The 14,359-nt window shown below is 43.3% G+C and overlaps 1 protein-coding gene across 2 annotated transcripts in view; it reads right to left on the bottom strand.

Annotated features, from left to right (window-relative positions):
- ERBIN (erbb2 interacting protein) overlaps window positions 1-14,359 on the bottom strand; it is a 710,320-nt gene that overhangs the window by 117,997 nt on the left and 577,964 nt on the right. For both annotated transcript variants that reach the window (XM_085631853.1, XM_085631862.1), the window contains exons 17-18: window positions 10,402-10,523; window positions 6,368-6,541 (exon numbers count right to left, since the gene is read on the bottom strand). In XM_085631853.1, the coding sequence (XP_085487979.1) occupies window positions 6,368-6,541; window positions 10,402-10,523 (296 nt within the window). The remainder of the gene's footprint in view (window positions 1-6,367; window positions 6,542-10,401; window positions 10,524-14,359) is intronic.

Raw genomic sequence — 14,359 nt, 5'->3', positions numbered from 1 at the left:
CAGCAACAAGGGCGGTGTGACCAAGGGTAGTCCCTGGCGACAAGCGGATTAAAGAGAATAGGCACAATCCAGCTCATTGAGAAGGATCATGGCCGCTGCAGAGACATGGCTGGACCACCTACAGGGGTATGTATGAGAACTCGGAGGCTGGAGTGGTAAACAGAATGAACATGCCTGCTGATTTACAATATGCCATGGCAGGCGGACAACATAATTGGCTTGTGGACACGGTCTTGCATACTATTTTCTGGAAGGGCGTGTGCTTTGTTAAAAGGAGACCCGATGCAGTACTTCCCCCGCGCAGAGTAGATATGATTATGTAGTAAGAGAAGAGTTCTATCGGAGCAAACTCTCTCAGTAATTAGCCGCCACGTGTATCCTCGCAGTATGATTTAGAGATGTGCCATGAAGCCTCGCGAGGCTCATGACTTGATAGCACTGTCACATACTGTAAACAGGGAATCGTTGAATGCCACCCCACAAGCGTAAGTCCAGGCAAGAGAATCTTTTTATAGTTTTTCAGTCATAGAAAGGAAATACCAGTGCACCTTGCAAGACACTGTGCCAATCTATCACATTCTATAAGTTGGTTCTTTCCGTTAACTGGCACCCTCATTATTCCTACAACAGGAGTGCCATTAGCGGCTGCCCTTGGACTGTGCTTAGATGAGCATTAAATAGCTGTCTTCATGAGTTGGTTGACCTAGAGGTCTGAGAAACTGTTTCCTTAAGGAAACCTTTTCTTTGCTAGAACAATGGCAAGAGCCAAGGCTGAGAAACGCCGGTAGACTCTGCCAGTAGACTCTGCCATCAACAACACGTAACTGACATCACCTTGTCAGAAAAAATGACTCTACCAAGAGCAATCAGTTGGTGAAAATGCCACTTGAAATAATATGATCTAAGAGGCAAGAAACAGGAATGCTGAAGAGAGAACAAGCAAAATAAATAAAGAATACCACCATAAAAAAAGAAACATAACTTAATGACGACCACGCCAAATATTCATACGCGCCATGAATCGGACAACAGAACAGAAGCGGGTATGGAAATAAAGCGCAAAGAGACTTTGTCTCCCACCTCAAGTAAAACAAATATGCAAAATACTAAAAGAGACCGCACAATGTATGCTCGGAGACTGAACTTGGACAAGCAGAACGAACTGCTACAACTACTAAGTTATCGAATATGCAACAAGAACTAACTAGGTTCAGTTCACATAAGGGCTACTTCATCCTGACACAAGAAACCATCCTTTAAATGACTGTTCATGCAAATTCATCAAACAAAAAGGTCTACTGGATGGCAGCCATGCTTGTCAAATCTGCAGCTTATCATAATGAAGGGAAAGTCCAATTACTTAACCGTGAATATGAATAGGCCAGAACCTTTTCACCTCGAGGAAAGTGACATAATTAAGTTAGACATCTTCCAGTCCATGCCTGCTTTTAATGAGTGCTCCAAACGTTGCAATAATACTAAACCAATCTTACCTGCTCATCCTCTGTATAGAAAAGTGGGAGGGATCAGGGGTACAGTTCATGGTACAGTGTGTGATGTCACTTAACAAATCTTTTTGTTAACTGCTTCTAATCAAAAACGTTATTTGTTTTATTGATGCGGTTGACTGGCAGCCTGGATATCAGTTACACAAATGGCTTACTTTAATATCAGTCAGTTCAAATTGCTATGTTTACTTACACAATATATATATTTTTTAAAGGATACTTATAGGTGCTGAAGAATGAAGTTGCAGTTTAAAGTCATGTTTTTTTAACATCTCGACTGATAGGGGTCGCCCCACCCCCTTCTTCAGTGCTATGCCCCCCCCCCCTTTTTTTTTTAGATGCTTGGGGTTGCTCACACTTACACCTCTATAAAAAAAAAATCACAAAGGGTATGCACGCCAAATTTGCATCCTCATTCCAACATCCTGGGGATTCTAAATGTACTCAGAGTTTGTACATTCCCTCTGATAAAATGGCAAAAATATAGCAACATTTTTGGTTTTTGTGGGGAAAAAAGTGATGTGCAAGAATGTGTATATTTTTACCCAAAAAAACTGTGTTCATGAGAGGTTTGCTGTGATATGATGACTATCTTCCCAGTTTTCAGGAACAAGTAGAGTTTTATAAAAAATAAAAAAAATGTAACCACCATTTTTATATTTATCTAAGTAGTAGTCCACTGTTCTTAATGTTTGTGGTTTCAGCCTACTTGTAATTTGTGGTGGAAATAGGTGTGAAACCTATGGGTGATCCAGGAAAGCTATACATTTCTGAAAAGTAGATAGCATTCTGAATTCATCAAGGGGTCATTTATGTATATTTTTCAAAGTTTTCCCAAAGAAACAAACTGTCGAATTAAAAAAAAAGAAAGAATAAGCAATTATTTGTGACAAAGTTTTCATCTATAATTTCTCAATGGTGGATTTCCAAAAGCAATATACCATTACATCCACTAGACCATTCTGATTGCAGGGATATACAGGGATTGTAAATTCTCCAAAAACACACAATACCCTTAGCCAACAACTGAGCTGCATTTTACAATGAATTTTCATTGTGTACTGACTATACAGGAATTTATATGGTAAAATATAATTATTGAAAAATGGCTATGAAGGAAACCTATGTATTTCTGAAATGTGTACAAGAATTTGAAAGCAGTTGTTGTTTGTACACCTCTGAAGTTGTGGTTACCCAAACTATCACGACTCCGAGGGCATTTTTCAAAATGTCTTCTTTCTTGCACACTAACATATTTGAAAGCCACAAATGCAGAGAAATCCAGTTGGTAATAACAAATATTCTACTTTAATGTGTTCCCACACCTCTCCTGATACTAATGGTACCTCACCTGTGTGGGTAGGCCTAGTGCCTGCAACACAAAGTGCCCCGAAACAAAACCTGGTGACATCACATTTCACCAATGTTAATACTGATGTTGATGTAAGCCATGATACATCTGTGTATACAAACGAAACTGAAGCACTGTTGTCAAAATCTCCCGATATGACCTCTCCATCAACTCAGAGTCAGAACTATGTGGTCAGGCAGGCCCGCGACCTAGGCCTGAGGCTACTGATTGGCAGATTACAGGTGGGGTGGCAAGTAGTTAGCAGGACAAATATGCGAACAGGAAAAACACAGATTAGTTCCACAGATAGGCAACAACACCACAATGTTGGAAGATTGTCCCAAATAAAAAGCACAAGACCGGAGGGGCATGCGTTCCCAAAACACCATAAAGTTAATATGCCACATGAAGTTAGGAACACTCAGCCAATCAGGACATAGCACACACAACACACGAAGCGATCACACGCTCCACATGCTGGACATCTTGACTACATGCCGGACATCTGGACACATTGCCCACAGGCCATCATTGTGTCCACGCAAGGTCGAGACACACCTGCACTTGTCGTCAACTGGGAGTCATTTATGGCTCCATGACCAGGCCTACCTTCCTCACCCTAAACAGGATCTATGAATTGTTTTATGATGCTTCAAGAAATGTATAAAAAGACGCTCAAAACAATTGCACTTCAAGTCAGTCATCAGAACCGTTCCTATATACTGTACTACCGGCCGCAGTGTTTAATTAAACTAGCTATCCCTGTTTTGCCAAACACCTCTTGTCTTTGTTTTTTCAAGGAAAATTCATATTCGAGCAACAACCAGTAAAATTAACGCTTTTTTTTTACAATGTGAGTAGCTGTAGAATTTGGACCCTAGCTCAGCTGCCACCCAGGGAAACCTACCATACCAAGAAATTTTTAAACACTAAACACAAATTTTCCTCACATTTCTGAGGGAGGGTTCCAGAATCTGCAGAGATCCACAAATTGCCTACCACCCAGTGTTCCCACAAGTCTCCAGATAAAACAAACATTTGCAATGCATTCGGTCTCGCATTTACGCGAGTTTAAGCCATTGGCATTGTAAGTGACAATGCCTTTTATTTATGCTTTAAAAACTAAAACAAAAATAAAAGGCATTGTCATTTGCAATGTTAATTGCTCAAACTCGTGTAAATGCGAGACCTATTGCATGGCAAATGCTTGTTCTTTTTCAGCTTTCAGCCATGCTGCACAGCAGCTGTGATGCTGTACACCATGCCTGAGAAAACATTGACAAAGCCAGTACCTCCCATAAGTGAGACCTACTGGCTTTGTCAATGCTTGTTTTTAATGCACTTCGACCACACAAGGAAATGCATCTCCACAAACGTCAGACAATCCAAACGGGTGGGTCGCACATTTCCAACTGCATTCACAAATAAACACAACGCAGTATATAGCCCATCTTGACCCTCAGAACCCACCCCACCTAGCTTTACTCAGTCACTGTAGCACTCATTGCCTTCGAACCTGTACAGAGCTCCGCAGTCTTTTCGATTGGTTCACACTATTTAAATACCACATGCATGCATATATTACACATTCCAACATGAAGACTTGTTATTGTTAAAGCTACCGTAGAATGTACATTTGTGTTTTGAGAGGGGTCCTCATCGGGGTCTCAAGATTTCTTTTTCACCCTGCGGGTAATGGTAACAAGTCCAGCCCACCTTAAACTAGATGAGTGCCAGAGCGTGCGGGGAACACTACTCGAACTCCGACACCTCTGTGCTCCCAGAAGTCAGGCATGGGACTGCAGGCACCAGACCTGGTTCCAACTCCTGAGGAAGAAGTATCAGTCAGGGAGTCACAGCTGGATGTGGTCCCGATGCACACATACCTGGGCGGGGGTGTTGTCAACCCTCCCACCTCTAGCACAAGCCACTTAATTTACATTTCGAAAGGACTCCTGCCCCGCATAACGAAAAAAAATACACGTCACACCACCACCCCTGCTCTTTTTAACAGCCAGCCTAACTAACTTCCCTTTTACTTCTTCTATTCTAACCTTTTTGAGCACACTAGAAGCGTAACAAATGGTTTACAATTGCCCGTCTCTAAACTCCAAATGTCACCAACATGTTTAACAACACAGAAGCATTCAATTAGTAAACTCGCAATATAATTGAACACCTTTCTGCTACACAATAACCAGCTGCCTGTGTACACACAAGGGTACCTATTGCGCACTGCAACACTTTTCAATCAAACTTATCAGCATCCCATCTAAAACAGAGGGCTACAGTCAGACCAAGACACCCTCATGCACAACATAGCATCAACGCTCTATAGTTGGCAAAACCAAGCCATCTCAGCAAGCCTACCCTGCAGCGCACCGGCAACACAGATCTCCAAACCATTCAGACACCATTAAACATTTCCTCACCCTCATACAAACATCACACTGCAAGTTTTGCGCTGGCGGATGATATTGTCTGGACAGCAATCTGCATACAAAGGCAATGACTGGAGAACCGGCAAAACAACTCAACGAAAAACAGTGCAATCCTTCAGCACATCCATCTACATACACAGAGATGAGCATGATGAAACTCATTTTACTTTCACATTAACCAACACTAACCATTGCTCAACCAGGCCTATCCGAGACATGTGTTGAGCCTTCCAGGAGTGGGAAGAAAACTCAGACATTTGTGAATATGAGACTATTGGGAGATATCTAGGTGGTGCGCCTCATGTCGATCCCTCGACATTTTCTTGCCCTCAATGTCCTGCAAACTTCAAACTTTGCCTAAAATCATGATTTTCTTGGCATCTCTGTGGAGTAAACTTCTGGAATCTGCGGGAATCCACACAATTCCTACCACCCAACATTCCTTCACTTATCCTGATAGAAATGATACCCAATTTGTGTGGTTGGGCCTAGTGCCCATGACAGGAACAGATAAAACTATTGGCAATGCAAGCCCTAGGTGAGGATACCGTTATGATGATGGTGCCTCCAGATTCGCACATTATATTCAACAGACAGTTGATGCTTTCTATATGCACATAAATCTGTAATTGGCAGACGTAAATCACTGTGAGACTCTACATTATTTATAGACTATGTGAATGCAGGGAATAAACAATTAACGCAAAATAATTGACTTTGCAGGGTTACAAAATTAGAAGTGCATCTTGACTTATGTTTTTCATTTAGTTAATTTCATGAACTGACCCGGTATCTTTTGAGAGCAGATAACCCCAACAAGCAGCACCCTTTTCCCGAACATTGTTTTTTACATTTATTTTTTATTTACCAAATGACATCTGGGGTCTTGAGTCCCTTAAGTTGTCTTATCAATATACTGAAAATAATTTCATTTTTGTGCACTGGGATTCTATCACAGGATAGTGCACCAAAACTGTTCTTTGCAGAGAGGGTCAAGAATATGGGACCGCTATCACAAAATACCACTGGTTTATCATCTCCAAAAATGAGTAGACACCGATTCTTACCTTCATGCCTGCATCCTTCACTGCAACCTGCTGAACTTCATTTTGTTTTGAATCTTTGGCATGATCTGCAGTCGCTTCCTCGTCTTTTAATCTGTGCACAATTGTTTGCACCGTTTTGACCATGTTCTTCAGTTCATCTGGATATGGTGTTGGGTATCGCTTCAGATTTCCCTCCTGCACAAATAGAACAGGCATGGCATTTATTGGTCAGTGAAAAGCAAATCATATAAGCATTACAAGATAAAGAATGAAAAGCCAATTATAAATAATGCTGATCAATAATTATCAAAACAGAAATTAAGGCTGAAGGTGGTATGAACTGTAAATCAAGTCTGATTGAAGCCTTTAAATGGGAACGCCTATCTTAATACTAATTTCCCCAATGTCAAATATCTCTTGGTAAAAAAGGTTTCTAGTTTTGGCTTTAGTCAGGTGATCCTATTTGGGAAACAGCCTGGTACCAGCTCATTTTCACTCCCATATAATAAACAGACATTTCTGAAAATATAGACACATTCAGCTTCCAGGCAGGAATGATACTCTGCCCGCATCTTTTTAAACGTGATCCTCTTAGCCCTTGCTCGACCGGCAACCTCACCATCATCTACGTATAATGCAAGTAAAGAGAGGAGGTTTGTGAGGGGATGCGGACAGCTTTCATTTCATCAGTAAACCTAAGGCCCAAAGTGGCAGACGTCACTAATTTCATTTTAAGAAAATTAGGTGCACTGCAACAGCAGCCAGGGATCACTTACCAAACATCAGATGAAGCCACGCTCACCTCCCATGTAATACTACAAGAACAGCAATATTTCTATAAACAGGGGAAGGCAGGATTATTTCTACAACCTACCGGTACAGCTCTTAAAATACATTTTCACACCTTTAGGTAAAATCATTAACTTGGCTGTCACTGGAATCCCACTTCCACTAGCGGGAGGGAGGCCGAGTGGCTTCCAGTTTGCAGTAGAGATAGACTGAAGCTGCTTACCAAGGAGAACAAAGCCCATCGTAGACCATTTTCTCGCCCCTCGACCAAGATCCGTTTACTTGCTTCTCTTCCATGGAAGGCACTTCTCGTGCATATCAAGATTTCAAAATCTCTCTGAAGACACATTTTGCTCACTGAATTTGAGTTTAATGGACCACAACTTCAGGCGTGCCTACACATCTTTATTTGTAAACGTAATTTTCACATGCAATACAAACGTATTGTAGAGTTATCATATAGATTGAGCAACTCCTCGTTACCCTATTTGTCTGCCCTTCCCCACCGTCCTGTGGAGCAACATTCCCTAACCATGGTTTAGGTAAATCCACTGAAAAGCCACTGGTGTGCCTAAGTAAGGATACTTATGTACAAGCATTTCTCAGATTACAAATACACATGAAAGCCTGGAAGAAATGCGTCATACGTACTTAGATGTATGACATTTCAGAGTAAAGGAGAACATAAGAGATCACTACTTAACACCAGAAAAGAAAATTGTTCATAGAAACATAGATATTTCAGGACTGTATAATGAGAGAGTGAGTTAACAGGTAAGAAAGGCTACCTCATGGATAGGAGTCTTCTTGCCTATTTAAAGCCCAAATATAAGGCTTTTTTGTACTCGTAATGTAATATGTCACTTCTAAGGACAACCATGTAGGGCCTGGAGGCCAGACTGAGCTGTATTCACTCGCTGCTCACCAGACTCCATCCGAGTGTCCCAACACACACACGCTACAGTAAGAGACTAACTAATGCAGATTTAATGTCAATGTGGGGAGTGCAATGGGCGAGCTTATATTTGAGAAAGACCAGTATCAACCCGATACACTTCCTATAAAAATGTGTCTGTCTGGTAGACAAGACCCTGGCTTCACCTCCGAGCAGTACAAGTAGGGTCCCATGTGAATCAGACTTCCTAAAGTTTTTGTTTATCCTAACTTGCAACATCTGGCACTTTTATATAAAAACATTGTTTTATTTGAAAAACCGAATAAATAATGTAAGCATACTCAATACCCATGTTGATTGTAGCTTGTATGTATTATTGCAAACGTGACTTTTTTTTAAGCTAGACAACTGATTTTATTTCCTTATATTATCGACCTTGAGATCTAAGGTCATGGTACCATCTACAGGAACCCCCATACTCTTAACTTTACAAGTGTGATTTATTGGCCAATTAAATTAACAGTGGGGAAACTAAGTGCATTTTCAGGAGCTGGAATGTGGACTCAGATTATGACCTATGTTCGTCCTGTCTTCAGGATCAACCAACTTTGACACATCGAGTCTGTAAAGTTCAGTGAGTCGCTGGCGGCGTTTTCAGCAGTGATAGCAACTGTGGTGCCAGGGAGGAGCTCTCCATCAGCGTTATCGACCTCTTGCTTACCAGTGCCATCTATACCTCCTCAAGCCTCTTTGCTCCCTGTCTGTGCGTCCACATGCACCAAAGGTGTGGGCTCTCCTGCATCGGGGGGTGTACACTGATGCTTACAGCGACACACTATTTCCTTCACAAAACAGGTCCACAGACTATCAAACTTATAGGAGGGCAAGTAACCTGTGGGGTAAACTGGGTGCTGTCAGCATATGACTGAAAGACCAATTATTCTTAACTCGCAACAGGTGAGAGGGTTTTAATGTAAACATATTGCATGGAAGCCTCAAATAACTGCATAAAGCACACAAGACTACAACCCACCAATAAAAAATATGCATCTAATGTATTTATTGCAACAAGGCATAGCACCTAAACTTATGAAAATCGTAGATTTACTGATTTACCTCTAAACCAGTTTTTTTTTTTATTTGCTGATGGGAAACTCACAATTATTTTTATCTGTCAGAAGTTGCACCTTAACATTTTTCCTTCTGCAGAAATGTTTTTTCTCACGTGGAGCAATCTGTTACCCCACAAAAATGGATGTTTACAGTGTCTCACCGACCCCCATTGGTACAGCCATGAGCCAAACCCCAAACTCTAAACTTTCTGCGACAGAAAATCCACTATACCTGCACAAATTTGTGTTTGTAATAACCCGTGATTCTTTGAATCAGGATGCGGTACTAAGCACATTAATACATTTTAGGGGGCCTCGTCTAAACTTAGAAGTGGTGAAAGATTGTAAATCATTCCCCAGGTGAGGTCTGGCATCACTTAACAGGTGAGGAGAAATTTGACTTGTTTGGGGGGGGGGGGAAAGCAAGTTTGTTGACTGACGCAAAATAAAGAAACAAATACAGGTGATTCCAACTATCATTGTAATCCTTAAGTCGCAGGAACGCCACAGCAATTAAAAAAAATACCGAAAGTGTCAGGAAAGGAAAACACATGCACACATCTCATTATTACAGAATTGTATTTCAAGAGAAAAAACATTTTAAGTTCCCTGCGAGCAGTCTCGCTCTTGCCGTAAATGGCCAATTGATATGTTCTCATGACACACAACCCTTGCATGTGTCTCACCATCTGAAGTAGAACGAATGTTTAATGCCAGTCATCTGGCCTCTGCTCTCAAACTAATTGAGACTTTTACATTTTCCAAAAATACAAAGGTGAAAACGTTAGTGTCTTAAATTATGTAGTGCATCATTTTAAAGGATTAGCTTTGGAAGGGGGTAGAGATGGTCCATTTAAGACCACATTCAAGATGTTGCTCCACACGAATACTTTCAGGTGAACTTAACACAAATTTTTATTTTTTTATTTTACAGAGTTTTATATAGCGCGACCTTTGACCCGAGTTGGGTATCAGAGCGCTTTACATAGCATCAGTTGCATTACATGAGGACACATTTTTTTTTTGTTAGGCACAGGGAGATTAAGTGATTTGCCAAGAATCACAAGATGTTCAGCGTCAGTGCCGAGACTCGAACCCAGTTCCACAGATTCGAGGTCGACCGCCCTAGCCGTTAGGCCAACTCCTCTCCCTTACTTATGCTCATGCTTTGAGCACAGTAGAAGTTTGAAAAACTTCCAGTTACAGAACATTTTATTTGAGTAATGCAGGGAAAGGAGAATGCAGAGTTGGACACTAACCCTGGGTGGCACTTCTCTCTCATCCTTGTCTTCATCGCACTCAAATGCCACCTGTGCACGCTGCTTCCTCTGCTCTTCCCACAAAGATGGATTGAAACTCTCGTTATCTGAGACAAACAAAACTGAAGAAACAAAAATTGGAAAAAGTGTTAATAGGTACAATGAAAAGGACACAAACTAAATCTCAATCAATGTCACACATTAAAAATGGGCCATGCACTTGTTTCCTAAGCTCACAAAGTGTTCCTCTGAAATTAGTCAGAAGTAGCATTTAGGATGGCTGTACATACAACAAGCACAAAGTACAAGCGAGCCAGTCAAACTCCCTTCACCGGCTTCTCTAAACTACAGCAGGAAAACCCTCTTGGAGTCTTTTTATGAATGTCACCATTCTGCTTTACAGCCTATCGCTTTAAGATCTCAATAAACAAAACACCATGCAAATATCACATCCGGACTACTCCCCCGCCGCAGCCACATAACACAACACCTCCGACAACTCCACGGCTTCCCAATCAGCAAGAGAATCCCCTTCAAGCTCGTCACACATGCCTACAAAGCTCTCCACAACACAGGACCAGAATATCTGAACGACCGCCTCGCATTCCAAATATCCGCCGGACAACTCCGCTCCGCCCAACTCGCCCATGCCTCCATCCCACGGATCCACAAGACGAGAACTGGAGAAAGATCCTTCTCCTACCTTGCCACCAAGACCTGGAACACCCTGCCCCTCCACCTTAGGCAATCTGCAGTGTTGACTCAATTCAGAAAGGACCTCAAGACCTGGCTCTTTGACTGAACCTCCACACCCAGACGGATCAACAGCACCCCTCCTCAGCGCCTTGAGACCCTCACGGGTGAGTATCCGCGCTCTAAAAACCACTGATTGATTGACTCGTGGAGCATATAGGGGAGTAAATTGAGGCTCAACTGATTCTGTGCCCTTAGGGGTCTGAGTCTGTTAGAAATATTCACTCCCTTACATTAGAGGGCACATTGAGGAACACAGCGTGAGGTGGCAGGGTATGGGTCTCCTGCATCTCAATGCCATAGTGGCTGATTTGGACAGAGAAAGCAGAAGGACAAGGTGAAAGAAGAATACAAAAGGGGTAACCTATTTGAACTTCTGTTTAAAAACTTGCAGGCTCTGTATAGAGGGCAAGGATGGAATGCAGACAATGGGACCCGACTGGTCGGGGAAGTCTGAGAGGTCCAGGGCAATGGGGGCCACGCCCAGAGGCTGAGTGTAGGCACTGTCACGGGAAGGGGCACTGAGTGAGGCATTTCCCCAAGAAGAGGAACAGAGACCCTAGACTTGATTGGAAGACTGTACTCCACCCTTCACGCGACCAGTTTGTCAGCCCCCATGTACCCAAAACCAATAACTCCAACATCATGGACCCCTTCGGTTTATGATGGGTTCTCCGCCCCCAAGGTGCCTAACACTATGATGCCTTGCTATGTGTTGGACCCCGAGGGCCCTCAGGTTACTGTCATCACTGATGGACGTCCCTATGAAAGGTTGGTCGGCACAGGATATGCCTCATCTTCTTTGGGGACGGGCAAATACTGCCATGACATGTTAACACTGTTGTTCAGAGCTTTGCTGGCACCCTCACCAGTCTTCCATTATCTGAACCTCTGTCTCTTTTGGCCCCATTAAAGATAAATACATGTTTCATCTCAGCCATCAAGCCTTTGATAATCTGTTTAGTCGTGACCTCTTATGTAAAATGAGAGCCATACTTTATTGTGATCCTAAAGGAATGTACCTTTTCCCCCACATTTTGAGGTCCACATCCTTTGCTCTATACCAGCCACCGTCTCACCTGAAGAGGCTGGACTCGATGTACCTTCCATGCTTATGGTCTACTCACCCAAATGAATTTGGTCGGCTGAAGTCCGTTCACTTTGTACAGATCACTTATTGTACTGACCGTCCATTTCCATGTCAATGGCAGCACCCTCGTCCATGGACCCCTATTATTGAGTCTCTTCTACCCCTATACTTCCCATGAAAAAGCCCAAACCTTTGCCAGATTGTAACCCACAGTACGTTTTGTGCAGGACCTCAAAGCAGTAAACAAATTTGTCATCCCAGTGGTCCCCAATCCAACGACTATTCTTAACACTATCCCGGCAAGTGCTACCCACTTTACCATGGTGAACCTTTAGTGTGCCTTTTTCTCTCTCCCAGTCTACCCTGAATTTTAGTTCTTATTTGCATTCACTTTTGAGAGTCACCAACTTTGTTGGACAAGATGCCCCATGGGGTATTGTGAAAGTCCCTCCTTCTTTTCCGGGTATACTGAAGGAAGATTTGCAAGATGTTGAGCTCTTGGGGGACCCTGTTCTGACACAGTACGTGGATGATATTTTGTTGTCCAGTACCTCTGCTGAAGTCTCCCATTCTGACTCTCTTGTCCTACTCACGGAGCTTGCTTAGCAAGGCCACAAGGCAACACTCTCCAAGCTTCAGTTTTGCCTCCCAGAAGTCACATATCTATGCCATGTCATTCCCTATGACTTTACCCCTCTGACACCTTACCATGTGCAAGTGATACTGACCATTCCTAAGCCTGTTAATAAGGGGTAAGTGCACCAATTTTTGAGTGCTGCTGGAGATTGTCAATTGTTGATCTCAAATGTCAATCTCATTGCCAAACCATTGTGTGCGCAGATTGCTGACAGTACCCTAGATCCACTATGGTGAACACCTTCAGGGGAGGAGGCTTTTACTACCCTTAAGCAAGCATTGGCCACTGCCCCTGTATTAGGTTGCCATGATTATCAAAAGATATTCACACTGTACTGCCACAAGCATAAAGGAGTGGCCTCACTCTGCCCTTTTCAGGCAGAGACCATTGGACTACTAGTCTGCTCTCCTGGACCGTGTGGCCCAAGGCTCTCTTGTTGTGAGAGTTGCTGATATTGTCCTAGGACACCCATTGACACTTGCAGTCCCACACGCAGTGGCAGCCCTGCTTCTTCTTTCCAGTACCCAGCATCTCTCAGTCCAGCACCTGAGGTGCTATGAACAGGCCCTGCTTGGAGACACAAATCTGACAATAGTTAAGAGCACCACTCTCTCCCCGCTTTGGAGGATCGTAAACCTCACCACTGCACCCAAGTTGTGGCCATTACTACCACTCTGCATCCACACATTAATAGACACATCCTTGTCTAATGCGGATTACATCCTTTACACTTATGTTTCTGCTTTGTGAGATGAGATTGGTGCTTTGTGCGTTAGCTACACTGTGTGCTCACAATCAGCTGTAATAGAGGCTGCCGCCTTTCCACAAGCTTGCAGCACACAGGTTGCAGAATTGGTTGCCCTCACTAAAGCATGCAAGTTGTCTGCTGTAACTTGTGCCTCTATTTATACTGACTCTTGTTATGCTTTTAATGTTTGGCATGCTCTCCCCCCGTGCAGCTCCACCACTAAGTGCTGCCCTCTGGGCCCCCTGAACTCTCCGTTTGTTGGGTGTTCGAGGCCCTCCTCCACCCACAGGCTCCTGCCTATTCCTCATCCCTGGCGATTCAGTGGGAGAGCACTCTGCTCTTCTGCCTCTCTTGGCTTTTTCTGTGCCCTCTTTTCTCTTTCTGCTCTCTCTGCTCTCTTTTTTGCTTTTCTCTCTCCTCTCTCGGTTCTCTTCTTGCTCCCCCGTGGACCCTCCCCCCTACAGTGTGTCCTTCCCACTCCCACTTCCTAGCTGACCGCCCTCCCCCCAACCCCTACTTAATGATGGCCGCTGCGTGGCAAGAAGAGCTACAGCGCTGACCTGGTCAGTGTGACTGCTCTCCCCCTGTGCAGCTCCACCACATTTTCTCTCTGCTCTTTTTTTTCTCATTTCTCTCTTCGCTGTTTGTTCTCTTCACCCACCCCACATTGTCCTCCAACTGCTGCCTAGGTGCCCCTTCCCCCCTCCAGTGTGTCCTTCCCGCCTCCCAG

This window comes from Triturus cristatus, chromosome 2_1 (assembly GCF_964204655.1).
Source record: "Triturus cristatus chromosome 2_1, aTriCri1.1, whole genome shotgun sequence".
Classification (NCBI taxonomy): domain Eukaryota; kingdom Metazoa; phylum Chordata; class Amphibia; order Caudata; family Salamandridae; genus Triturus; species Triturus cristatus.
The sequence above is the reverse complement of the archived record's forward strand: the minus strand, read 5'-3'. Positions and strand labels throughout refer to the sequence as shown.